Below are 26,871 nucleotides of genomic sequence, written 5' to 3' on the forward strand. Positions count from 1 at the left end.
CGCTGCAATTTTATTTTCTCCATTTCTTCACAGTATATTATCATTATTTAACTTTTTAATCCTTACTATTTGTATTATAATGACTCTTATGGCCGTTCCCAGTATCGTATCTATCTTTCGATAGATAGAACCTTACTAGCTATCGGAGATAGCTTTTTTATCTATAACCCTAGTTTAAATATTGGGAACGGCCATTAGCCCCTCTCTTTTAAAGTGCAACATTAACAACAATTCTATTTGGTTCTTGATTCAAAGTCATATATACACGAACTACTTATTTTCTAAATACAATGCTATTTGTAATTAATAAAGAAAAGGCATAAATAATAATATAAAATCAAATTTCTTATACGAAAGCACAACGATGAAAATAAATTGTGTTTTCTGTTTGATTGAGCCTTGTTATTCAATAAGATAATAAAGGTCAATGAATCCTATATCTATTATAATAATAATATGTTGTAATCATTATTCAGTATACATTTCTTAGCAGTGTATGTCTAATCTGACCATATTATTATAATTCATTATCATTCAAAAATGTATAATACTAAAACGACTATCTTCTTACTTAAACTGATTCTGTCCACAATCAATCCCTACTTCCCTACTAATATTATAAATGCGAAAGTAACTCTGTCTGTCTGTCTGTCTGTTACGCTTTCCCGCTCAAACATCTCAACCGATTTTGATAAAATTTGGCACAGACAATCTTTAGACCCTGAGAAAGAACATAGGCTACCTTTTATGGCGAACCCGCGGGTGGAAGCTAGTGATAAATAAATATTAATACTAACTAAGTCATTTTTAATTGTGTTTTTATTTTATAAAGTTAAGAGCCCTTAGTAGGTGAAAACGGAAAAATGGACTGTTTTCTATGAGCTATAATTGAAAATATTGAAGTTTTTTCGCACTGAAATTTCTAATATGTATTACAGAACGTATGTGTGATGGGATGACTGTTTCCAAAACACGATTGGAAAAATTTTGCTCGATAAAAAAAAATCCTGAAGTTACCTCTAAAATATCATATAAATTCTCATTACAACTGTATTTTACGATAATAATTCGTATAAAATCACAAATACATAGGTATTTACCTTCTCGATTTCGTGACTGTTTTAGATTTAGAAAATACTAAATATTTTCATTCACTTTTTGATAAAAATGTGAATGGCGCTTACGATTTTCAGTTTCGAGCACGTTGATTCCATACTAAACGCGGACCCCCTCACCGCTTACCTCAGACCCGAATAGCTGAATTTTCGCTGACCGCCTAACCCCCCTTAAATGAAAACATCCATTCAAAGAGTATTTTTAAATTTATAATACTAAGATATTGCACAATGAATTGAAAGAAAATGGAAGACATACTGAACTAGATTGAACTCGAAATAAAAAGGTACTAGAGTAAAGACTAAAACAGGCATATCAGGTATAGTCTATATTTATAATAGCACTAACCAACCAAGCCAAGGAAAGCTTAGCGTTGGAACAATATGAATAACAGCTCGTATAAATAATTTTATATAGACGCTTGAGAGGTTATAAAACTGAAGGGATTCCTTGGACGTCCTAATCTCAGGAGCTGTTGGGCTGATTTAATAAATTCTTTCACCGCATTTTTTTGTGGCTACCACATCACATTTTGTACCACAAGTTGTACCATACAGGAAGCTGTGGCCGATTGCTAATTACCTACTTATAAATGTTAAAAAGGATATTTTGTATGTAAGTAACAGACCTACCTATATATAATACACATGTATCAGAGCTTCAGAAAAGTTCAGCATACAATATATTGTGCTTGTATCTATACTAATATTATAAAGCTGAAGAGTTTGTTTGTTTGAACGCACTAATCTCGGAAACTACTGATCCAATTTTACAAATTCTTTCGGTGTTAGTAGCCCATTTATATCATCTCGCTAAAACCAATAGGAGCGGAGCACTGCGGGTAAAACCGCGGAGCACAGCTTGTACCTAATGACTATAATTCGCGATTTTGATAGTAACTGACACGTGAAAACAGAACATAGTCCGGAATGTCTATTATGAAAAAAATTAGGTACCAGAAGCTGTATTGGAAATTAATTGAGGATTTGATTTTCTAATCTCTAATAGATATTAGATTTATAATAAAAAAACACATAAAGGAATAGATAAAAAATATTTCTGAACAACAGGTCTGGACACATCAACTTTCTTAAGCATAAAAAACATATTTGCATAATATATTGTTTGAAAAAATGTATTCGTATTATCTATTAAAGAGGTTTATACTCATATTCAGGTTTCATACAGGAAAAATAAATTCGAAATAGCGGTACAATCTATACTCATATTATTATCGTTGCGAAAATGTGTGTGTTTGTTAAACTTTCATGGCTAAATCACTGATTTAGAAGAGATTATAAATAAAAACAGTTGAGGACGAGTTGAGGATGAAGGGGAAGCTAGAGGTCCGTATACTTGCATTTTCCAATGGTTGCCTTTATTCCCCCTCAAAAATCCTTTATCACATTTCTAATTTGGGAATCCATCTACAGAGGCATAAGACTTTGTAAAACCTACAAGCTTTGCGTACTCTACAATTGTGTGTACATAGACTGTGGTAGCGTTTAGGCAACCTTTTCAAGTGCCGATTATTACGTCTTAAACAATATTAATTTACTGAGGTTAATTTTCAAATAATTATAATAATAATTAATCAACGCCTAAAGTTTTCACATACCTACCTAGCGATTGAAATTTACCACGATTAATCAATAATGAAGGTGTTAGGTGACTCCACGGGGCAAAGCTAGTGCCAGTTATATTTCTCAGGAAAATAATAATGGTTCCGACAAATAAATAAATCTCCAGTTATCTCTGTCCGACTTTTATTCTAATTTACCAGCGTTATAATAATATACCGACAAAAAAATTCAAAGCATACCGAATAAAATACCTAAATTTTGCTGACACCTATGAACACAATCAAATTACATTTCTACTTAAAAATATATTAAACTTCGAATAACAAAACTAAACTTCTGAATAAAATACTGAACCTCCGACGAGATTACTGGGTTACTGACAACAGAGGTCATGTCAAAATAATCATTCTTTTACGAATTTTATGAGTTATTTAATTTTCTAGTGTTGGTTACCAAATATATTTTTTAACTCTCAACATTGATGAAAATACCGAAACTGGTCGGACCGCGCGATCGGCTCCGTCGACGCGCAAAAAAAAAATCAAGTTTAGGTTAGGTTAGCCGTTAGGTTAGGTTAGGTTAGGTTTCTTAAAAAAAAAAACTACACAGAAATAGGAGCCCCGCGAAGCGGGGCTCCGTCGACGCGCAGAAAAAAATCAAGTTTAGGTTAGGTTAGCCGTTAGGTTAGGTTAGGTTAGGTTTCTTAAAAAAAAAACTACACAGAAATAGGAGCCCCGCGAAGCGGGGCTCCGTCGACGCGCAAAAAAAAAAAAAAGGTTAAAAAAGCATCCGAATTGGTTTTTAGGTGCAGCGCCGTGTTCACCTGTCACAAATAATGCGTTAGAAGCTTTTAATCGGAATATTAAAGACCACAACACCTTACGTGAACGTTTTCCGCTTTCACATTTCTTAGTAGTAACTAGAATTCATGATTATAGTAAGTACATTTTTGTATTTTTAATAACTTTCTGGACAAGCGCCAACAATAGAAATTTAAGTATAACATTGTAGTAAAAATAGCACAGAGTTTATGAAAAATTAAATGTAATTGATGAATTTCTAGTTGGCAAGTAAAGGTAATAATTATAAAGCATTGTTATCAGTAGAACATAATTTTATATGGTAAAAAAGTATTACAGCAATTAACAGTCATAAGATTTTTTCTAAGATTTAAGTATATCATTCGGTCGTTTCGTCATTTTTAGTCGGACAGAAGTAGTCGGAGATTTAGTATTTCGGGCAGTAAATATTATATTTTTAGTAAGGACATTTTTAAATTTATTATCGGAGCTTTTATTACTACCCTATTTCTCACAACTATAATTCAGAAACTCGTTCATAATGACGAAAACTATTCATTAGTGATTTTAATATCTAATGATACCACTTAGCATTTGTTAAAAAAAATATTATCTATTTAAAATGATTTTTTCCCCAATTGAATAAGGAACCAAACGAAGAATTTTTTTTATTCTACTAGCAGAAAATGAGCGGGCCGTGCAATTGATGTTAGGTGATCACTACCGCTCATAGGCAATCGCAATGAAAAGCCTGCCCCTGCCCCTTCTGCAAGCAAGTGAGCTGCCCGCTTTAGGGCACATCCTTTGCACATGTGTTGCCGGCCTTTGAGGAATGTGTAGGCTCTCTTTCGGAAGGCATTCATGTTATACAAAGAAGGCACACCGAAGCTGGCAAGCTGTTCCACAATTTGGTTGTCCTGTTCAGAAATACTGCGAAGCGCACAGTTATTCGTAGTTTTTCAGTTTACATACAAAAATATACACATACCTTTCCCCTTGTGTTTAGGTGTAATAGGTAAATAATTTATTTATCGACGTCTTAAAATATAATACTTAGTTTAAGTATCTTATTTTTAAGCGTAATCGGTTTATTTAAAAATATCAATTACATTTTGCTTCCAACGAACACCTACCTTGATTCCATCGCGAATAGTAATAAAAAATGCTAACTACTAGACTAACGAGGTAGTAAAAATGATCTAAATAATTTATATAAAAAAGAGTTTTATTCAAATTATTAGCATACATTTTATAATGTTGTTTTACAATTAATTTTTTTATAACAACATTCCAAAGTTGCTCGTAAACATATTTTATTTTTAATTTTTTTTTGAGTAAATACTTAAAACGAAAATAGATAAAAATAATTTGGAAAATCCAAAAGTGCACGCCTCATAATTTTTTTTTAATAAATATTTATTAATTATTATTTTTGTTTATTTAATAACAATTAAACCACATCGAATCAGACCCTGAAAAATGAAAGGGTTCTATTCCTGAGCATACTCAAGCGTAAGAGAAAAAAAAAGACTCGATTAGTAAAGTATTTCGGTCGCTATCGTGTTAACAAGAAAAAGGATCCGCACATACAGACACACGGACGTCCAAGACAGAACTTTTTTAAACTGTTTTTTAACTAGTTTAAATAACAAAAATGACATCAAAAATATCATGAACGTTAAAAATAGTGTTTTTTCTTAATATGTGTGTGTATGTATTATCTTACAAGTGCAATGTATGATACATAAAGACATTTTAAGTTTGAAAAATCAGATGTTTTTCGCGAAGTGACAGTAGTACCCACCTCAACGCTTCGCTTATGAGGCGTGCAAAAGACGGGTTGCACTCCGGGAGTGCCGGCAGAAGTGAAAACTTGATTATTAACGTTGAGCATGTTTGATATTTTGGAATGGTATCCGTCTTACGCTTTTTCGATCAGTTCACGTGTCCTGACGCGAGTTTAAGATTTTATACCCTTTACAGAAAAAGTGCTCAACGCCGCTAAAGAAGTTTTCACTTCAAAAAATACGTGTGGCACTCGGGGACCGCCGCGGTAAAGCTATTGCATGCTATGCCTTCAAGCCACACCTCCGTGCCCGTCGGAGTGGGGAACGTGAGGTTTTTTCGTTACGGAATTTCTAGATTCGGTCCCCGCGCTCAAGGCCCGCGATAGAAGCTATGCAATAGCTTAAAAATATGTAAACGAAGTGCCCCTTAACAAATTATGGTATTAAAATATTATCTATGGTTAGTATTACACAATATTTTTACCGCGTGGAAGGAAGTTATGATAATAAGAACAATTAATTAGTATTTGCCTATTTTTATAGCATTTTTATGCAATTAATAACATACTTTAGAAGCTCATTAAATTATCGTACAACAAAGAATAAACTGAAAGAGCAAAAAATTTATTCTAGCTGTTTCCGAGAAATATGGAATACATATTATTATCTACTAGGTAATAATGTGGATCGAGATTTTTTATATTTTGTATGAAAAGTATTTTTTTAATTAGTTACTTAAAGCAAAAGCCGTTAAATTTAAATAATACACTAAAACAACATCTGCCTATCATATAATATGTATTTGCATATTTATTGACCTATTATTTAAGACGCCAATAATTCGCAAAAAAGACTACATTAATATTTATCATTAATTAATGTTTATCTGATTTATCAAAAAAAAAACAATCTGATTGGAAAGGCTTGCGCACGCGCTGATTTGTCAAGAATAAATATTAAAATAAAGTTACTAAGAAATTTTTATGTTTGTATTGATTTGTATGTTTTGAGCTTCAAGATAAAATTGTTTTTGTATGTATGACTTCTCTTCAGCGTTATAATATTACTAGCTGTGCTCCGCGGTTTCACCCGCATTGCTCCGCTCCTGTTGGTCTTAGCGTGATGATATATAGCCTTCCTCGATAAATGGGCTATGTAACACCGAAAGAATTTTTCAAATCGGGCCAGCAGTTCTTGAGATTAGCGCGTACAAACTCTTCAGCTTTATAAATATTAGTACCTACAGCTTACATACATATAAATGCCTTCAAATATTATACTTAACTAGATTTCCGCCCGCGGCTTCGCCCGCGTTTTCAAAGGAAAACCCGCATAGTTCCCGTTCCCGTGGGATTTCCGGGATAAAACCTATCCTATGTGTTAATCCAAGTTAACCTCTATATGTGTGCTAAATTTCATTGTAATCGGTTTAGTAGTTTTTACGTGAAAGAGTAACAAACATCCATACATCCATACATCCATACATCCATCCATCCATTAAGATTAAGATAGTCGTGTAATAAAATAAATAATTCATATACATTTCAATTAATGTTACAAGTATGTGTGGATAAAATTTCAGACATAGTTTCCTCATTGCTGATCAGCTGATTAACTTATCTCAGGTAGTTAATTAATAAATTATCAATATATTATCGGTTTATCTGAATAAATTTAAAAATGGTATGGATCACTACATAGTATAAAACAAAGTCGCTTTCTCTGTCCCTTATGTCCCTATGTATGCTTAAATCTTTAAAACTACGCAACGGATTTTGATGCGGTTTTTTTAATAGATAGAGTGATTCAAGAGGAAGGTTTTTATTATCTTTTAGACAAAGCGGGCGAAGCCGTCGGCCGAAAACTAGTAATTAATACAGTAGACATAGATAACCTTTTTTTTAATCCTATCTCACATGTGATTAATATTATTTACTGCGATATCTTATCCTAATTTATCGCTATTTTTAGCATGTATCTGTACTGATATTACAAAAATAAGCTTGAAAATATTATCTGAACGAATCTCAGGAAAAAATGGTTTATTATTTTGTAACTATCTACCCCAGCTTTGCCTGTAGTACATAAGACATAGTCGAAGTAGGGAATACTCACAATGCACATACCTATTATCCAACCGTGAAAGATTGTTTGAAATCAATACAGTAGTTCCTGAGATTAACGCGTTAAAATAAACAAACTCTTCAAGCTTATTATTATTAATTAGTATACCTAAATTTATCAAGGAAGTCATAAGATGATCTAAAGGATGTTAATTATCATGCTACGGCTAGAAGCTGAGCAAAAAATAGATAGTCACGACGAAGACTGCATTTACGGCAGTATGTTACTCGTTACAGCATCAATAATGTTATTTAGACGCTTTATTTGTTTTGTATAGACGATTTTTAATGTAATAGCACACCCCGGACACTCCATACAAAATTATCGTTCTGACAGTCACACTGTAGAGACTGCAAATGTGTGCACATTTGTGACTAGCGTGTAAAAAAATTCGCGTTTTTCTGATGAAATACATCCGAAAAACGCGAAAACAGCACAATATCTAACCATTTTCTACGAAAAACGATAATCACAAATCCAAAATAATAAAATTACTTTAAGTCAATTTGATTAATGTTGTCATTCTTCGTTGCGTATCGTCCTAGTAGAAAAATGTGGACCATTTTTAGACTGATCGTGCGGGTTGAGGTAAGTTTAATTTTGGCGGGAGGCGGAGAGTGTCCGTTCTGTAGCGTTTAACTACTATTATGTATTCTGTGGTAATAGTTTATTTTAGTAGCCTAAGGAATAAAATGTACCACTGGAATATACTTGTTCCCACGACACAGGGAATCCTAGTGTTAAATGTTTTTTCTTTCTTTCTTTCTTTCTAGTGTGCAAGGGTTTTCAATTTCTATGGATCTTATGTTTTGGAAATAAAGTTTATATTGTTTTTGCTTTTGTTACCTTCATCTGTATATTTGTATGTAACCGACTCCTTTATACTCGACTAGCTCCCCGCGGTTTCACCCCCGTGGCTCCGCTCCTGTTGGTCGTAGCGTGATGACCTATAGCCTATAGCCTTCCTCGATAAATGGGCTATCTAACACCGAAAGAATTTTTAAAATCGGACCAGTAGTTCCTGAGATTTGCGCGTTCAAACAAACAAACTCTTCAGCTTTATAATATTAGTATAGATTTGGCCCACTTTAAACAAACGGATTTAATTCAAGCTTTAATTATTCACTGAATCTTCTTCATCATAATCTTTTTCGGGGTTGTAGGTGTTGCATAGATATCTTTTTATTTTATTATTTATTCATAATATAATTTTTGAGTACATAATTATGTGATCACCCATTTCCTCCACCTAGGCTATAATAAAAATATTTTTCCAAATATCAATGTTTTATTTATTTATCCGAAAATTGAGTCTTTCAATAGCCCTAAACTTATTTTTTCAAAATATTCATAAAAATTTCAAATAAGTGACACAAATAGATATAAATTTCTAGAACATAACAAAATTATCTGGACCCGAACTTAGCAAAAAATTACTGATAAATGTTTGAACATTAGAACCTAAACAAGTGATAAAATTATTTTTCAAACACATTCATGTAACAGTGGCGTGATTCCTCTTCCCTGGGATCGAATAATTCTGTTATTTTTAGGGTTCCGTACCGAAGGGTAAAACGGGACCCTATTATTGAGCCTTCGCTGTCTGTCTGTCCGTCCGTCCGTTCATATGATCTAGTTAATTCTTTTGTTACCATACTAGCTTACCGCCCGCGGCTTCGCTCGCTTTGTCTAAAACTCATAAATTATATACTAAAACGTTCCTCTTGAATCACTCTATCTATTAAAAAAAACCGCATCAAAATCCGTTGCGTAGTTTTAAAGATTTAAGAATACAAAGGGACATAGGGAAATAGGGACAGAGAAAGCGACTTTGTTTTATACTATGTAGTGATGATAACACGGGTTTTAAGACCAAGTTTACGAGAGGCGTTGAACCATGAGGTAATTATTTGTCATTTTATATCGGTGTCGATGCAGTAGCTGTTTCTAACGAGTCTCGCATGAATTATATTTATTTTATTATTGACTAGCTGCTTGCCCTGGCTCCGTATGGTACTACTATACCAGTTTATCTTTGTTGAAAGAATCGTGGTGCAACTAACACAAATTTTTATATGATAGTAGCTGATCATTTTGGATTTTTTTTTCTGAATTTTTTTAGATAGGTATTTTAAATTTTAGATAAAATCAATAGTATTCAGCAGTTTTTAGTCATAAGCTGACTGACTCGAAAACCGCTAACACAATTTTCTTTTGTATAGATATAAATAGAACCGATTGTGAATATTTTACTCACGAACTAAAAATATTAACTAACTAAAAAAATATTTCATTGGACTGCAGATGTCTTTGGTCCCTGAGTTATATTGGAAACTAGCTGCTCCGCGCGGTTTCACCCCCGTGGCTCCACTATAACCTTCCTCGATAAATGGGCTATCTAATTCCGAAAGAATTTTTCAAATCGGACCAGTAGTTCCCGAGATTAGCGCGTTCAAACAAACAAACAAACAAACAAACAAACAAACAAACTCTTCAGCTTTGTAATATTAGTATAGATAAACGTATCATATCAAAAAAAATCATTCCAAAAAGTAAAATTCGCAAACGATTCCGCAGGAAGAGATCGTCTTCGCTATAAATTTTATGATAACCGGTCGTCATTCTATATTTTGAGTTATGATTAGTTAACATTTGATAAATACTAGAATATTAATTAATGTAAATAATATAATATGATACTAGGACAATCACATGACTGATAATGCTAACAATTGTATATTGTATGTTTGTTCGTGTGAATACAAAACGATAAGTCTACACAAACATATATTATGTTTAGGGCCGATTTTTCAATGCTTGGATAAAACTTATTCGTCGAATAATGTATAAAACCATTTTAAAAACGTAGGTATTCTGCCCGTATTTGACAGTTTACGTGACATTTTAATATTATTGTGTAATACTTTATTGGACGAATATTGAATTAATTTTGAAGAATTTTTTTTTATAAAATATATATATAAAACTAGCGGTGCCCCACGGTTTACCCAGCATTGCTCCGCTCCAATTGGCCTTAGCGTTATGACATACACCCTATACCATTATTCGATAAATGGGCTATCTACTTAACACTAAAATAATTATTCAAATCGGACCAGTAGCTCCTATGATTAGCACGTTCAAACAAACACACAAACTCTACAACTTTATAATATTAGTAAAGATAGTATAGATAGATACATAACATATTATGCATAAAAAAATATTGATACTACAATAATTATATTTAAAGTATTACCTATATTATTTTATAACAAACAGTTGGATAAACAAGATAGTAGAGTTATCGCATAATGTTTATTCTTTTATAGAGGTGTTAGAATAGTGAACTTTTGTTTGATAAGAAACGGATATATTTCCGAATTTATTTATTAATGAAAATTAAAGACCTTTTTTGAGTTTTTTATAATTATTTTTTTCAAAATATCTGATTTCATTTTTGTTACAGAGGATACAATCCCGGTGTTTTTTTTTTTAATACTTCGGTTCATTTTTTGAAAAAAAAAAAATGTGTTAAAGTATGTTTTCTAAGATTGAAAATATCTTGAGGTTTGTTATTATGACACCAGAACAAAACCTATTTTTTAATATATTTTTTTTTGTTGCTGTTCCTATTTCAATACCTACTTTAATAAGATTTGATACATATTTTGTAAGGGAAGAGCTCTCAAAACAGATAGGCTCTAAATTTCCCGTATGCATGAAAAAGCGACTCGGCCCGGTTCCTTCAAGGTTTTTTAATGGTTTAAATTATTTAACAGTTATTTTCATCAAAATCAGTTCAGTTGTATTTTAATTGTTGTGTATATTTTAATAATTATAAATTTTCGTCGTCGTCGTCGTCGTCATCGTCGTTTCAGCCGTGGGACGTCCACTGCTGGACAAAGGCCTCCCTCAAGGATTTCCAGTACGACTGGTCACCGGCGGCCTGCATCCAGCGGCTCCCTGCCACTCGGACCAGGTCGTCTGTCCATCTTGTGGGAAGTCGTCCCACGCTTCGTCGTCCAGTACGTGGCCTACATTCCAGAACCTTATAAATTTTATAGCATTAAAATCCATATAGTCATATTAAAATAACCAAAAACGAAGGAGGTTTTCAATTTGAAGAATTACGTATACATTTTTTTTTGTCGCATAATACCTGCATATATAAAGTTTTAATCTCCAATAGTTAAAATTAAGGTACTTAATAAATTCAATTTATAATTACTTAGTAATAGTCCAAACTGAGTAGAAACTATGTTATGACATTTAAGACGTTATCTTTAAAGATATAATATAATATACATGGTTTGCGAATTACCTCCCCTTGACTGAGTTCACCGCAATCGCTAGAACCGTTAGACTCGCCAGCGCCATACTGCTTATTATTGGTCAAAGTAGAAATCGAACGAGATTTCATTATTTACTTATCATCAGTACACCTACATTGTGCCTTTAAAAGTTATCAGTTAATTGTGTACATGATAACTATGAAAAAAAAATGACATAATAAATCATGCGCTTTGTTATAAATTACCTATCCGATCGTCCCCCATTTTGTAGATTATTTAATGCATTATAAATAAAAAAAGACGGGTTGCACTCCGGGAGTGCCGGCAGAAGTGAAAACTTGATTATTAACGTTGAGCATGTTTGATATCCATCCGTCTTACGCTTTTTCGATCAGGCCACGTGTCCTGACGCGAGTTTAAGATTTTATACCCAACGCCGCTAAAGAAGTTTTCACTTCAATAATTATTAACCGTAATATTGATTGATGCTCTGTAGCTGTTGAATGGTGACTACACACAGAGAACCATGAAGTAGGCAGTAGTATAAAAATATTCATCATTACAACCATCATCAGCTCCTATTCGTTCCCACAAAACAACATACTCACCTACTTTTTTTAAAGCCACGACCAGTAATCATCTAACGACCAATGGAAGATGTTTAAATTACAGAAGCTACAGTATAAAAAATGCTGCGGTAATACAATCTGAGCGCCACACGTTATTGAGTTGTAAGGTTGAAAGCGAGCCATGTTCGCTCTAATGAACCGAAAAGATACCATAGTATTTATTTTTTATAATAACTAGCTGTGCCCCGCGGTTTCACCCTCATTGCTCCGCTCCTATTGGTCTTAAGCGCGTCACACACGGTGAAGATACTATAATATTTTATCTTAAGATACTGTAATATTTTATAATACAGTATCTTAAGGTATCCGGTATCAGCGTTCTGACCATCATTTTTCTTTTTGTCATTGCGTACTAAGACCCCTGTAGATCCGCCATCCTGTTACAAATGACCCACAAAATTTCGGGTCATTTGTAACAGTCATTTGTAAAATATTACAGTATCTTAAGATAAAATATTATAGTATCTTCACCGTGTGTGACGCGCTTTAGCGTGATGATTATATAACTTTCCTCGATAAATGGGCTATCTAACACCGAAAGATTTTTAAAATCGGATCAGCAGGTCCTGAGATTAGCGCGTTCAAACAAACAAACAAACTCTTCAGCTACATAATATGAAGTATTGTTAAAGTACTAGCTTTTCGCCCGCAGCTTCACCTGAGTTATCAAAGAAAAACCCGCATAGTTCCCGTTCCCGTTGTATTTTCGGGATAAAAACTATCCTATGTGTTAATCCAAATTAATCTATATGTGTGTACCAAATTTAATGAAAATCGGTTCAGCAGTTTTTGCCTGAAGGAGTAACAAACAAACATACAAACTTTCGCATTTTCTGATATTATATTAGTAGTAAGTACTTATTAAGGCCATGCTTCAAGAGTCTTGTAGGTAACTATTATACTATATATCTAAATTCTCTACTAATAATCTCTTCTATCTATATTTATAGAATTATCCTGTCAAAATTTTAGGAACCATACTTCTCGGAAACGGCTGGACCGATTTTCATGAAATTGTGTTTGCCTTATTGAGTAGATCTGAGAATCGGCCAACATCCACCCCAAAGTGACGATAGTACGGCAAAAAACTTTAGCCGAGAAAGCTAGTATTATTATAAATGCAAAAGTACCTTTCTCTAATACAAGCAATCGCATATCTATTTGTGACTCTGTCATGTTAAAACTACTGAAACGATTTTGATGCAATTTGGAAGAGAGTTCGTTACATACACAAATGGAAAGATAAAATGTAACTTTTACGTAATTTCTTAATGTATCATTTCAAATACAATTAAAATTCTTAATCTATAATAATATTATAAAGCTGAAAAGATTGTTTGTTTGTTTGAATGCGCTAATCTCAGGAGCTATTCCACTGGACCGATTTGAAAAAGGCTATAGGCTATATACATATAATCACGCTAAGACCAACAGGAGATGAGCCAAGCGGGTGAAACCGCACGGCACAGCTAGTGTATAAACATAAAAGGGCGAATAGGGATAATAAATAACACAACCAATTATAATAAAACATTTATTTTATTCACATTATTAGTTATCGTATGTTTACAAAGATTAATATGACTACTTATTTTTTTCTGTAGTAACTAATTAGTAGAATTACATATACTTGTTATTTAGATTTGACATATACAGTATATGTCACGGCTAAAGGTAGGTGAGAACATAAACTTAAGATTAGCCGGCTAAACTTAGGTTTATTTTCGACGAGGTGTTAATGTTAGTTTGTTCTATCTTTAGCCGGCTAAACTTAAGTGTAACCGCAGGCCCGTGGCTAAAAATGTCGGGGTGGGTAGATTTGGTTAGCGCCGGGCCGGTGGAGGGCTTGAGGGGCCCGCACAGTGCCAGAAAACACTCGCCCTGTTCCTTACATGTATTATAGTAACCAAATCTACCCACCCCGACTCAGGGCAGAAAGCTGGTGGCTAGGTTAGGTTAGGTTAGAACTCTTAAGACCCGCACGAGCCGAGCGAGCGCAGCGAGCGTGCTGCGGCAGCAGCCGGCGAAGTGCCAGAAAACACTCGCCCTGTTCCTTACATGTATTATAGTAACCAAATCTACCCACCCCGACATTTTTAGCCACGGGCCTGCGGTTACACTTAAGTTTAGCCGGCTAAAGATAGAACAAACTAACATTAACACCTCGTCGAAAATAAACCTAAGTTTAGCCGGCTAATCTTAACCCTTAGCTGGTATCGGGGGTCAAAAATCACCCCAGTGCAACGCAATTTTGGTCATAACTTTTTAGTGTTATAACTTATACTCTTGTTCATCTAGCTAATCTCATAACATCTCGGGCGTGAGACGGACGACATACAAGTGTTACTTTTCTGTTACAAGGAGCCGAGGTACGTACACTGCTGGGGTCAAAAATCACCCCCGATACCATTTGTGTAAGTTTGTCTGAATTTATTTTAAAATTATTTTCTTTATTTTTTGAGTTATTAACGATCATTATGGAGATTTTTTTGACTGACGATCAAATAGCTTAATTATTAGATGACGAAAAAGAAGAAAATGAACCGGAAACCTTCAACAGACTGCTGCTTCTGTAAGTGATGATGAACAAATAAGTGATTGTGAGGAAGCAGAGATAGCTACTTGTTCTGAAGAGAGTGTATTAGAAGCTGACTCCTCAGCTTCAAGTTCTGATAGAAGCAGCGAAGGAGATGATGATGAAGAAGAAGCAGCTAGTCATACCTCTGGCGAACAGCGATCATATATTCTAAATGTTAGAAATTTTACTAAGAAATTTGTTACTGGTACATATAAGTTGTCATTTTTTTTGTATTCTATGTTTTTTGATAAAAGTTCATTTTTTTATTATTTAGACTATATAAGAAAACTAAAGTTAGAATATTTTTTGTTAATTTTTAGTTTTTGTAGAATTTACGGATCTCAAAGTGAACATCACTAAAATTAAACCAAAAATAAGATATAATTTGATTTGTAAAATTAGTATGGTTAATTACTTTATAGAGCACTATATTGTCGTTAAATACTTACTTTAAGAGTTACTTAATTAATAAAAGAGTATTAAAAAGTAAAAAACCTGTTTTAATAACAATTTTTTTTTAATTTTCTCATGGGGTCTTTTTTTACCCCCGATACCAGTTAAGTTGGCCAAGTTTAGCGATACCAGCTAAGGGTTAAGTTTATGTTCTCACCTACCTTTAGCCGTAACATATACACATAAACAACATAATCAACATAAGTATTATCACTACATAGTAGTCGCTTTCTCTGTTCCTATGTATGTTTAAATCTTTAAAACTATGCATCGATTTTGATGCGATTTTTTTAATAGATAGAGTGATTCAAGAGGAAGGTTTTAGTATATAATTTATTGAAGTGAAACTTCTTTATCGGGGTTGGAAAAAAATTTAGTGTAACATTTTTTCGTTACGTAATGGTTACGTATGACATTTTTCCGTTACGCGCCATCTTTTTCTTATTCTTACCACGCGTGATTCGACGAATTTCTGTAAAGTTGCATATTATAGTAAATTATATTTTGAAAAATAAGGTCATAAAGAAGTTTCACTTCTTATGTGTGTAGATACACTAGTACACGCACAGATTTTTTTTATATTTTAGACAAAGCGGGCAAAGACGCGGGCGGAAAGCTAGTTATTTATAAATGCAAAAGTTTATGAGGATGGCTAGGTGCTTTTTTTATCTTACACGCAAAAACAATTAATGTAAAATAAATTTTATAACCGGTTGAAACTTTTTGTCATAAAACGTTAAAAAGTAAAGAAAAAAAAATCTTTAATACTTATACATTTATATATATTATTAAATCCCTATAATAGTTGTAATAAAAAGCAGAGAAATATCAAATTCTCTTTCATGTAAGTACTAAGGTATTAAATACTTGGTCACGGAAGAATTCCAACCAATACCTGCGGCTCCATCAAAGCGGCTCGACGGAACACAGTGGGGTTTTAGTCGGTAAGAATCCGACATAACCCACGGCTCCTTCCCCGGAGGCCGTGGGTATCGTTAGAAGATTTCCCCACTTTAAAAAAAAGAAGATATAGCCTCTATAATAGTTCAGATAAAAACATCAATTGCTTTTGTTATACCTTATATTATTATTTATGTGGTGTAACGTTTGCATTCTTAATGAATGACACACACATACACTTGCCTGTAATAACTATGTTAATTTAATCGTATAAAGAATCTCATAAAGACATATTGTTTTGTTGTTAACAGCTAATAAATTAATATTTATGCGTGTGTTACTATGCGATTAAATCAGCAAAAAAGACCCCTAGTAAACATACCTATTTTTGTAAACGTTATTATATAAGTATATTATTTTCCATAGAAAATAAGCTATAGCTTCGGATTTTTAAATATTTATTACAAAATCATTTGATATAAAAACACAAATCATATTAAAATAATAATAATCATATTATACGTTTATACAATTAAATGTGTAGGTAGTTTATCATCACTACATAGTATAAAACAAAGTCGCTTTCTCTGTCCCTATGTCCCTATGTATGCTTAAATCTTTAAAATTACGGAACGGATTTTGATGCGGTTTTTTTAATAGATAGAGTGATTCAAGAGGAAGGTTTTAGTATATAATTTATTATGTTTTAGACAAAGCGGGCGAAGCCGCGGGCGGAAAGCTAGTTTAATTTAAAAACGAAATGATTATTGCATAAAAATAAAAATAATAAAATGTAGAATAATAAATTTTCTCACATCTCAGTCATTAAATAATACATTTATATTTCAATATAAAGAATTAATAAGTGTTAAACTGGTGCCTAAACTAATAACATAGGTATAATAATGCTAAAAAGAAAATAACTGCCACTTATGTGTGAATAAAAAAAATGTAAAAAACATGTTATTTATTCAATAAGAACATGATTTTATAAGTTGTTTTACAAGTATTTTAATTATTTATAAGTTGTCATCTCAAACCTAACTATACTTGACATGCTAAAAATTACGGTGGCTTCTAACATTTTTTTTAATTCAATACAGGGTGTAATCGCTAAGTGTGCACAAGCGATTATTCCAAAACTATTGCAGATATCAAACAACTTTAAACTGATATCGAAAGTACTTAACCTAATTAGTAAAATAAATTTTTAAAAATAAAACGTTCAGTTGTTGTACCTACGTTTTAACTGTTTCAGGAAAAACTACTGGTATGAACTAAACTTACTACTACTAACAGTAATATTGGTTTTACATCAGAATATCATATCTATACTAATATTATAAAGCTGAAGAGTTTGTTTGTTTGTTTGTTTGAACGCGCTAATCTCGGGAACTACTGGTCCGATTTGAAAAATTATTTCGGTGTTAGATAGCCCATTTATCGAGGAAGGTTATAGGCTATATATCATCACGCTACGACCAACAACTTTTTAATTTCTGTACTCGTTACGATCGATCAAGTTTCTGAAAATGTAATATTTATAAGTAAACGCTTTCTCTTATCGTATTAAATAGGCTTATACACGATACAGAACCAGTTTGCATTCTACTTACTAATCCTGAACATAACCTGAATAATCGCTTGTATTATAGAAAATTTAAGAAAGCAGTAATTCACTTAGTTACACTTTATTTACGTAAGAATGTTTTTGTTTAATTTATTGCAATTTTTTATTATAAACTAGTGGTCCGCACCGGCTTCGTTCGTGTTTACGTTTTCTCTCTATATGAATCATCCCCGTACTTCAAGGAATATTATAAAAAATAGCGAAATCGCTTCAGCTGTTCTCGAGATTGCCTAGAACAAATTTTGCGTTAAATTTGTATATTATAGATAATAATACTGATACACTTACACTTAACAAAACTTTTTTAAGTAGAACAATACATAAAAATATAGAGCCCAAAAATAATGTACCTTTTAAATAATGAATGATTGATGTAATGGTTCCCGAGGTATCTTCCGCAATAACACAAACACAATTTACACTGTATATTGTAGATGTAATTTCATTAATATAACGAAAATTTAAATTTGTAGACATTCAGTACGAAATTACAATATGCAAATGACTGACTGGGAATTTATGAAAAATAATTGCCAATCATGCTTTTAACCGTTCTTTGTTTGCTTTGATTAAATAGACACACTACAAATATTAATTCTTCTCTAACTTATTTCCATAAATATCCAACAAAATATAAACAAAACACCATTCAAATCAACACAAACTAAACGATTTCAAAATCCTTTGAAAAACGAATCGTTTCAAAGAAATTTCAACAACGTACTTATTTTATTTCACGTCGACTAAGTCAAAAACTTTACAACGCGTAGTAATGAACAAATAAACAAAACACACACTACGAGCACGATTACCTTCCATCACCACCAATTGAACTGAAATGACTCGAAACCCGAACCGGCGCGTAGTAACAAAAACACCTAGCAGTCAATTTGCCTAAATTTGTTTAGAAAACGAAAAAAAAACCCTTATCAAAAACTAGAAATATGCAAAGAGCGAGTGCGGCTGTATAAACAATCCAGAGTGTGGAGACCGTGACCTCTGGCCAGTTGTAGTATAAAAGGGGTTACATTTCTGACCAATTCAATCAGTCATCTGCTGACTCCCGCAAAAGCAAGTTCTTTGCAAGCTATACCAATATGATCCAATACATCGTTCTCGGTTTGGTGGCGGCCGCCGCTGCCAACGTCTACCATGACGGTGCCTGCCCCGAAGTGAAGGTGGTCGACAACTTCGACTGGACCAACGTAAGAATTCAAAATTTTAACAAACGTTTTTTTTGGTAGCAAAAAATTAAAAAAAAAATTCAAGTGATTTTTTTTCTATTGTAAAATGTTATGTGATGTGTGGTTTATCCGTGCGGAATATGAAGTTTAAAATTTGTTTAAAAAATATTTAATTTAATAATTGTAATTAAAATATAGAGAAGTGCCAATTTAGATCTCGATCTAATAAATTTCTAATTACTTATTAACTTTACAAAATAATAAATAACGTTTTTTATCGGTGAAAATATAGTGAATCATATTTGTTGGTATAAAAGTCCATAACTATTGCTTCTGTGAAATAATTAGCGTAGTTTAAAAAAAAAATTAAAAGAAATGCGAAATATAATTCTTAAGAAGTAATATTAAATTGTGTGTGCCTACATAATTTCGAATTTCGGGATAATAATTTTTGTTGCAATATAAAATTTCATTTAGTACCGTAATTTAAACCGTACCGTAAAAGCCATAGTGAAATTAATTGAATGCTTAAAATCAGTAAAATGCTTTATTCCCTATAAACAATAAAAATGTTACAATTTCATAAAGGAAGGAAAAAAAATCCCTAGAAAATGTCCATAAATTGCAACCATCATTCAATTAAGGCAAATGCAAAAAACTCGACGCATTATTATCGCATAAAAGTGCACATAACTCATCCAAAATATCCGTTTAAACGCAAAAAGATACTGGTTTCGAAAACTGGTCCGACGGCTAAAGTATCCCATTTTTTAAATGTGCAAAATCATCGGTGGCACAGGCAGTTATAACCAGAAATAATTGGATGCTCATAATTTGCGCAGTGTTAATGAAAAACATAAAAATTGCACTTTATACGTAATATGTATATTAAAGCTTTTTAAATATAAACGTCAGAATGAGAAAATCAAGGGATACCAATAAAAGTCGCTGGGAGAAAAATGTCCGAATTTCGTTATTACAAATTAATTGAAATTTTATTGATACCTAATAACATATACGTTTCTAAAATTCTCCACACTTGAATTATACAGTCTTTGGAAACAATATTTTATTAATGAGATAAACGTGAAAGATTATTTTTTATTCGTGTGATAGTACCGTCTTTGTTTGTTTTTACTAAAATTACGTGACTTTAAACCTGACCGAACGACCCAGTTATCGTTTGAATTGCGATAAAAACGTACAAAATTTAATATAATGTCTACATTCTCTTGAAAAAACGGTAGCACGTATTTCCGCTTCAGGTTTATATTTTCCTTCCTGTATAAGCCAAGGATTGCTTTAATCAACACACGTAAAATCCATTATAATAAAATCGCCCATTCTGTAAAAGGGTTGTTAAACTTTTACAATTGAAAAGTTTGCAATATATCTGCGTGCGTTAAGCAAAGACAAACTGAGAAACACGCCATTCCCTTACAGTACGCCGGCAAGTGGTACGAAATCGCCAGGTACAACAACGAAGTCGAGAAGTTCGGAAAGTGCTCATGGGCTGAGTACACCGCTGACGGCAAGGGCGTCAAGGTCAAGAATTTCCACGTGATCCACGGCAAGGAATACAGCCAAGAGGGATCTGCCTACCCCGTTGGCGAACCTAAGATCGGCAAGATCTACCACAAGCTCACTTTCGGAGGTATGTTTACACTGAACAATAACCTTTCCCATCAGGAAATTATTTTGTTAAAACTCTAGAAGGAGTAGATTACAATATTAATTTCTAATTTATCCAAATTTGTAAAAATCATCCAAATCCGTATGAGAACCGAGACTTGTTAATACGCTGAACAAATATGAATAATGCATAAAATTCAAATTAAAGTCTACTAGTTTTTTTTGTGACATTGAATTGAAATCATAAGTAAATTATTGCACAATGATTCAGCTTTTGAATTTCCTCCTTTCTGTATTTGCTTTGAAGAAAAGATGAATACGGTAGCATCCTATGCGGCCATCTTAAAAGAGCGCATCGTGGCGTACAAGGTTTAAATATCTTAATTAACTCGTCGTAGCGTACAATGTTTAAATATCTTTATCTTCCAGGTGTTACAAGTGAGAACCTCTTCAACGTCCTCGCCACCGACAACAAGAACTTCATCATCGGATACCACTGCAAGTACGACGAAGAGAAGAAGGGACACCAAGGTAAGAATTATAAACAACTATTTACCTGACATCCTACACTCAATTGGTTGGTCAAAACCTGTGATTATACCTTCTGAAGAACAGAGCCAGATTTAAGATCAGAAACACTTAATTAAACAGAAATTTCTTTTTATTGTACCACTATTAATTTAGTTCTTAAAAGTTCTTTATAAAAGGATTTCGTCTTCCTACGATATAACTACACGCAGGCACGGCTCCGGTTTATCTTAAATCTTCATTCACTATTACTAGATGATTTACAAAGCCGTTCACTTAGATCTCACCATCATTCACTTTAGTAGCACTAGTTGCATATCTAACGTGTTCTATCTTTTACCAGACTTCGCCTGGGTGCTGTCCAAATCCAAGGTCCTTACCGGTGACGCCAAGACCGCCGTTGAGAACTACCTCGCTGGCTCCCCAGTTATCGACAGCAGCAAACTTATGTACAACGACTTCTCTGAAGAGGCTTGCAAAATCTCCAAGTAGATTAAAACATATTTAATTCATAAGTTTACATACACAAAATTTCCACCCCCTAATCCCTATTGATTGTAACAATTGCAATGCTATTTTAAAGGTATTACATCTAAACTTAATCATCTGTGATGTTTTTCATCGTGTTGAGTCGGTTGATTAAGCCATAGATCTGTATTTACATCGAGGGTACGTAGTTTAAGATAGTTTAATAATTACAAAGCAGTTCCGCAATAAATGTGATTAGCACTAATACCATTTCTTTGTGTTTATTTCCGCCGAAACCCCATAAACCCTGAAAGTATTAATCCAACTAGTATAAAATTTTCAATGCTTTTTTTGTCTTTTTTTTCAACATTTTGAATACTTCTCTCACAAATATTTTTAAAGATATAAAAGATACAATTTATATCTTATAATATAATAATTAAAAGCACATACATAATTAACACGGCAAGCTTTTTATCAGGAAATTTTAATATGTTTCAATATACATAAACCAAATGTAGATATTATCAGAACAAAAAACCTTTTCATTAAATCGGGTCTGACGCGAGCCAAACTTGTTCTCATAAAAAACTTAATTTCAAATGCATAATGAAGTCATTGATTTATTTATTTATCAGCACTTTAAAAGCCGCGAAAAAAGTGCGCAAACAATATTTTAATACCAAGAATTTGTCAAGTGGCCAACTGATAATTCATTTGAATATGTTTATTGATACGGGTCAAATAAAGTTCATGAAGTTGGAAGTAGAGATGACAATAACAATATGTATAGGAATGATAAAAAATAACGCTTATTACAATTACATACACCGCCGATAACAAAGTTAATGATAAATAAGTGACTTTCGCTTGGAATAATAAATTATATATAACGAATTAATAATTAAACGCAATATGTATCATGCCAACATTCATTGAACAAATCACAAGTCACAACTGCTTGTTAGGTTAATGAAGAATTAGTCAAGTCAAGAAGTCAAGAAGCTTGTAGAGTTTATAATTATTATTTTTATAGGAGCGATTCTCTAGCTTGAGAAGATTAATGTAACTAACTATACAATACTCCTATGAGTTCCTAAATATATATATTATATATGAAAAAAGTTAAACAGATGATTTTAAAACTTATCCAAAACATCTAGGATTAGAATCTTTTTAGGTAGATCACTGAGAAAGAGTTTCTGAGAATTTCGCTATTAAAGAGCCTAAATTTGTAGTTTTCTTTTTCAGATTTGAAACTAAATCAATTCTTATATCGTTTGACTTGGTTTGCTAGTCAATTAGTTTATTTGCATTAGAACTGTCGGAGTAAATTATTTAAAACTAGCTGCTCCGCGCGGTTTAACCCCCGTGGCTCCACTCCTGTTGGTCGTAGCGTGATGTTATATAGCCTATAACCTTCCTCGATAAATGAGCTATCTAACACTGAAATAATTTTTCAAATCGGACCAGTTGTTCCCGAGATTAGCGCGTTCAAACAAACAAACAAACTTCAGCTTTATAATATTAGTATAGATTGTCATGAATGGAGATCTCAATGTGGTTCCAACTTTCATACATGAACCTCTTAAGGAAACTGACATACGCGTGCGAGAAAGTCTTGGTTTTTATAATACATACTTGCGCTGTGCCAATATAGTTACTCATTATAATTTTTAGGGTTACATACCCAAAGGGTAAAACGAGATGCTATTACTAAGCCTCTGCTGTCTATCTGTCTTTCTTCAGGCTATATCTCATACCGTTATTGCTAGAAAGCTGAAGTTTACACAAATGATGTATTACCGTTGCCGCTTTAATATTAAATACTAAGAATTAAAAAAAAAATAATATACAGTAAAATTATTTTCTATCATAGATAGTGCGCGAGTCCGACCCGCACTTGGCCGGTTTTTTTCTTTCTGCGATGATACGTAATACAAAACATACAAAAACAATGTTAAAACAGTTAGAGATTATTTAAATGGATGTTTAAATGGATGAATAGATAATACTTATCACGAACAATTTATCTTTGCCAGATAACCACTAAGATAAAAGAAGCTGTTTAAATTTTTAATAATAAACAACTTAAAGAAATCGATAATTATTCACTTAGTTCACAATTTAATGTTTCAAATTTCAATAATATTTTTGAAGACTTATAAGATGTTTATACTGGGCATTATTAAAGCATAATTTATTTCGTTGATTAAAAATACATATTTTTGTTGGTCAGCCTTTAGAAAGTAGCACAGTCTTCTTCTTCTTCTCTTTGTCTTTGGCCCCAATCAATAGGGGGACCTTCTTCTTCTTCTTCTTTTTTCAAGTGACAACTCCCGATCCCAGTGAGGACGGATTCTGCAAAGACTAGGGATACCTTGCCAAAGTCCAGTGTAAGATAGCACAGTAAATAAATAGGCAACAATTTTCGTGACTACAGGCGATTTTTTTTTAGGGTTCCGTATTTAGAATTAAACGTTTTTGACTGATTTTTGCAGTCAAGAGTTATTTTGACCGGTAATGAGCATTGCCTGTAACATAAATAGAAAGTTGGGCTAGTTACACTACATGTCATTCAAGAAAGGCTGAGTTCTAAAGATTTATAGATTGGCAGATTTGTCTTCGTCTGGATAAAGATAATGATTTGTAACTAATGTCAACATACCTACCCCGGCTTAATATAAATAATAATAGTTTGAAAAAACTAAAAAACACGCTTTTAGTTCGGTTTTCTATAAAACGCGTGTTTTTTATTTATTTTTTAACTATTATTTATTTTATCAAATTAGTATAAGTATTGTCATCGGGTTGGGTCGCCTAAGATCGGACGCATATGCCGAAAATTTTATACGTACTGTATTTTTTATTTTATTTCTCATGATTCGATGTCGTTTTTCTGTTGCGGTCAACTGTAAATTGATGACAAGAAAATGTTGTTTAACCCCTAATTTTTTGGTTTGCGTAGATGCTATCTATCTAAGCAAATTTAGAGCCTAAAAAGCAGACTTTTTTCGACTTACCATAGTGAAGAAAATAACAGTTCGGCCGAAGATCGGACTATGTAGTATCTTCACTTCTATGCATTTAATAATAATGTTAACATTAGGAAAACATCCGGACTTACGTCCATACATTGAGCATCAATGATTGAGTCAGGAAATTCCTCAAAAAATTTGACAAAGAAGTTTTTTTTTTTATTGCGTTTTTTTAGTCCGGTCTTCCCTCCTCATCCTAATTAAGTTTCTCAAACTTTTATCCTCCGTGTTCTAGGACTAAATAATGAAAATGTACCTAAGGTCTGATAGTCATAGCGTCATTGGATAGTTAAATATATTAAAAGTTAATAATTATTGCGCATTATTGCATAAGGCGCAGTCAAGAGCTAAACTTCGGTCCGATCTTCGGCATTGGGAGGGAAGATCGGATCTTGGGTTGTGAACGTCCTAGGCGTAATCAAAGTATACAGATGGAAAGAGGATTCGCTAATTCTGCCCCAAAATAATTAATTACATTATTTCAATGAAAGTACTCTCCACAATGAGCCATCAAAATTTTGTAGGTAAGATCGGATTGACGATTTTCGCCACAAAATACACCTTTTCTGCTGAATCACCTGTGTACACGTCCCGTCTGGTCGCTGGCCGGCCGCAGAGTGAAGAGAGGGGCAGAACAAAATGGCGGATCTAGTAGTGTTGGTAGCAGTAGAGAATATTGCCTAGTTTGCGAGTTATTCCATGCATCCGATCTTATGTCACATCCGATCTTAGGCGACCCAACCTTAAATCTACAAAGTTTGAACGAAATCTGGCCGTTTAAAGTGGGTCAAAATCGCGCCCAAAGAAGTCGGTTACAAACATATTACAGGTGAAGCTAATATAAAGTGTGTAAAAACTGGCTTACCATACGCCATTTTAGTCAAAGGCAAACAAATTCCCTCCCTGGGATACAATCTATGTGTGGTATCAAATATCATCTATATCGGTTCGGTGGATGAGGTTGGGAGAAGAGACAGACAGAATAACATTAATTGCATTTATAATATTATTAAATAGAGATTAGAGAATGAAATGACCTAATTATACTTAACTAGCGGTCCGCCCCGGCTTCGCCCGTGGTACATATTTCGCAATAAAAGGTAGCCTATGTTCTTTCTCAGGGTCTAAGGATTGTCTGTGCCAAATTTTATCAAAATCGGTCCAGTAGTTTATGCGTGAAAACCATACATACATACATACATACAAACCTTTCCTCTTTATAATATTTGTATAGATTAACTATTGCAAAATTGTTGGTAACAAAGTAAAATTATTCTTCTGCTGCTGTAAAAGATTTATTCACCCATTTTTATAATTGATGTCACTGGTATAATAATAAAACTGATCACACATATAGATATCAAGAAGCAAGTAATTAAATCCTTATCTTAAAAATTCAATTTTGTCACTCAAGCTATCAATTTATTCAATTATGAAGAAAACATTAATTGTTTGATAAATCTATTTGATGGACATGAAATTCACATGACTGCAATAAATTTTCATAAATTACCATAAATTTTAGACTTGATTCGTATAGGTATTATCTGAAAATATAACAAGGAAAAATAACGCTTAAATAAAATATACATTGTTAGGCTAATAGAACACCTGGTATTGTGCCTGGTATTGTATTTAGAAACTAGTTCTAACACTAGCCTTATATGAATTTTATGATTATGACTATAGCTTAACCCTGCGATTTCAGCGGCGGACCAAAATTGTAATTCTCTATTTCAAAGTTTTTGGGGATGATTTATTTTATACGTCATAAATACCAAAATTGTAGCCTTACACCATGACGTGACGGAATTGCCATGACGCGAACTTGAAATTTTACTCTCAACGAGCCTAAACTTTCACTTCAAAAGTAACCGTCGGTCCTAGATAGGTAATTAATAAATAACTATTATGAATCTAAACTTAATCTAAATAGGTGCCGTGGTTCAGTAGATAGACAGACAGACCTTCGTATTTAAATAATATTAATATTGAGATTCAATAATTCGCAAGTAATATTTGTACAAATAAATGTACTGTATTATTTACAAATTGTTACTTCGCTCTCATGGAAACCGGTTAAAAATCAAAAACAATTCTCAAAATTGCGTCATAATTACGTTCGG

At 32.9% G+C, this 26,871-nt stretch overlaps 1 protein-coding gene across 1 annotated transcript; it reads left to right on the top strand.

Annotated features, from left to right (window-relative positions):
- Window positions 1-18,923: 18,923 nt before the first annotated feature.
- On the top strand, window positions 18,924-21,977 carry LOC149480647 (bilin-binding protein-like). Its single transcript, XM_089706736.1, has 4 exons — window positions 18,924-19,100; window positions 20,523-20,733; window positions 21,141-21,242; window positions 21,583-21,977. The coding sequence occupies exons 1-4, from the start codon at window positions 18,993-18,995 to the stop codon at window positions 21,729-21,731; spliced, it is 570 nt and encodes a 189-aa protein (XP_089562862.1). The 5' UTR covers window positions 18,924-18,992; the 3' UTR covers window positions 21,732-21,977.
- The last annotated feature ends 4,894 nt before the right edge of the window (window positions 21,978-26,871 follow it).

The sequence above is a fragment of the Colias philodice genome, chromosome 18 (genome assembly GCF_061535455.1).
Source record: "Colias philodice isolate Cphi_HAF_F1 chromosome 18, ilColPhil1 Martin Lab GWU primary, whole genome shotgun sequence".
Taxonomy (NCBI): Eukaryota; Metazoa; Arthropoda; class Insecta; order Lepidoptera; family Pieridae; genus Colias; species Colias philodice.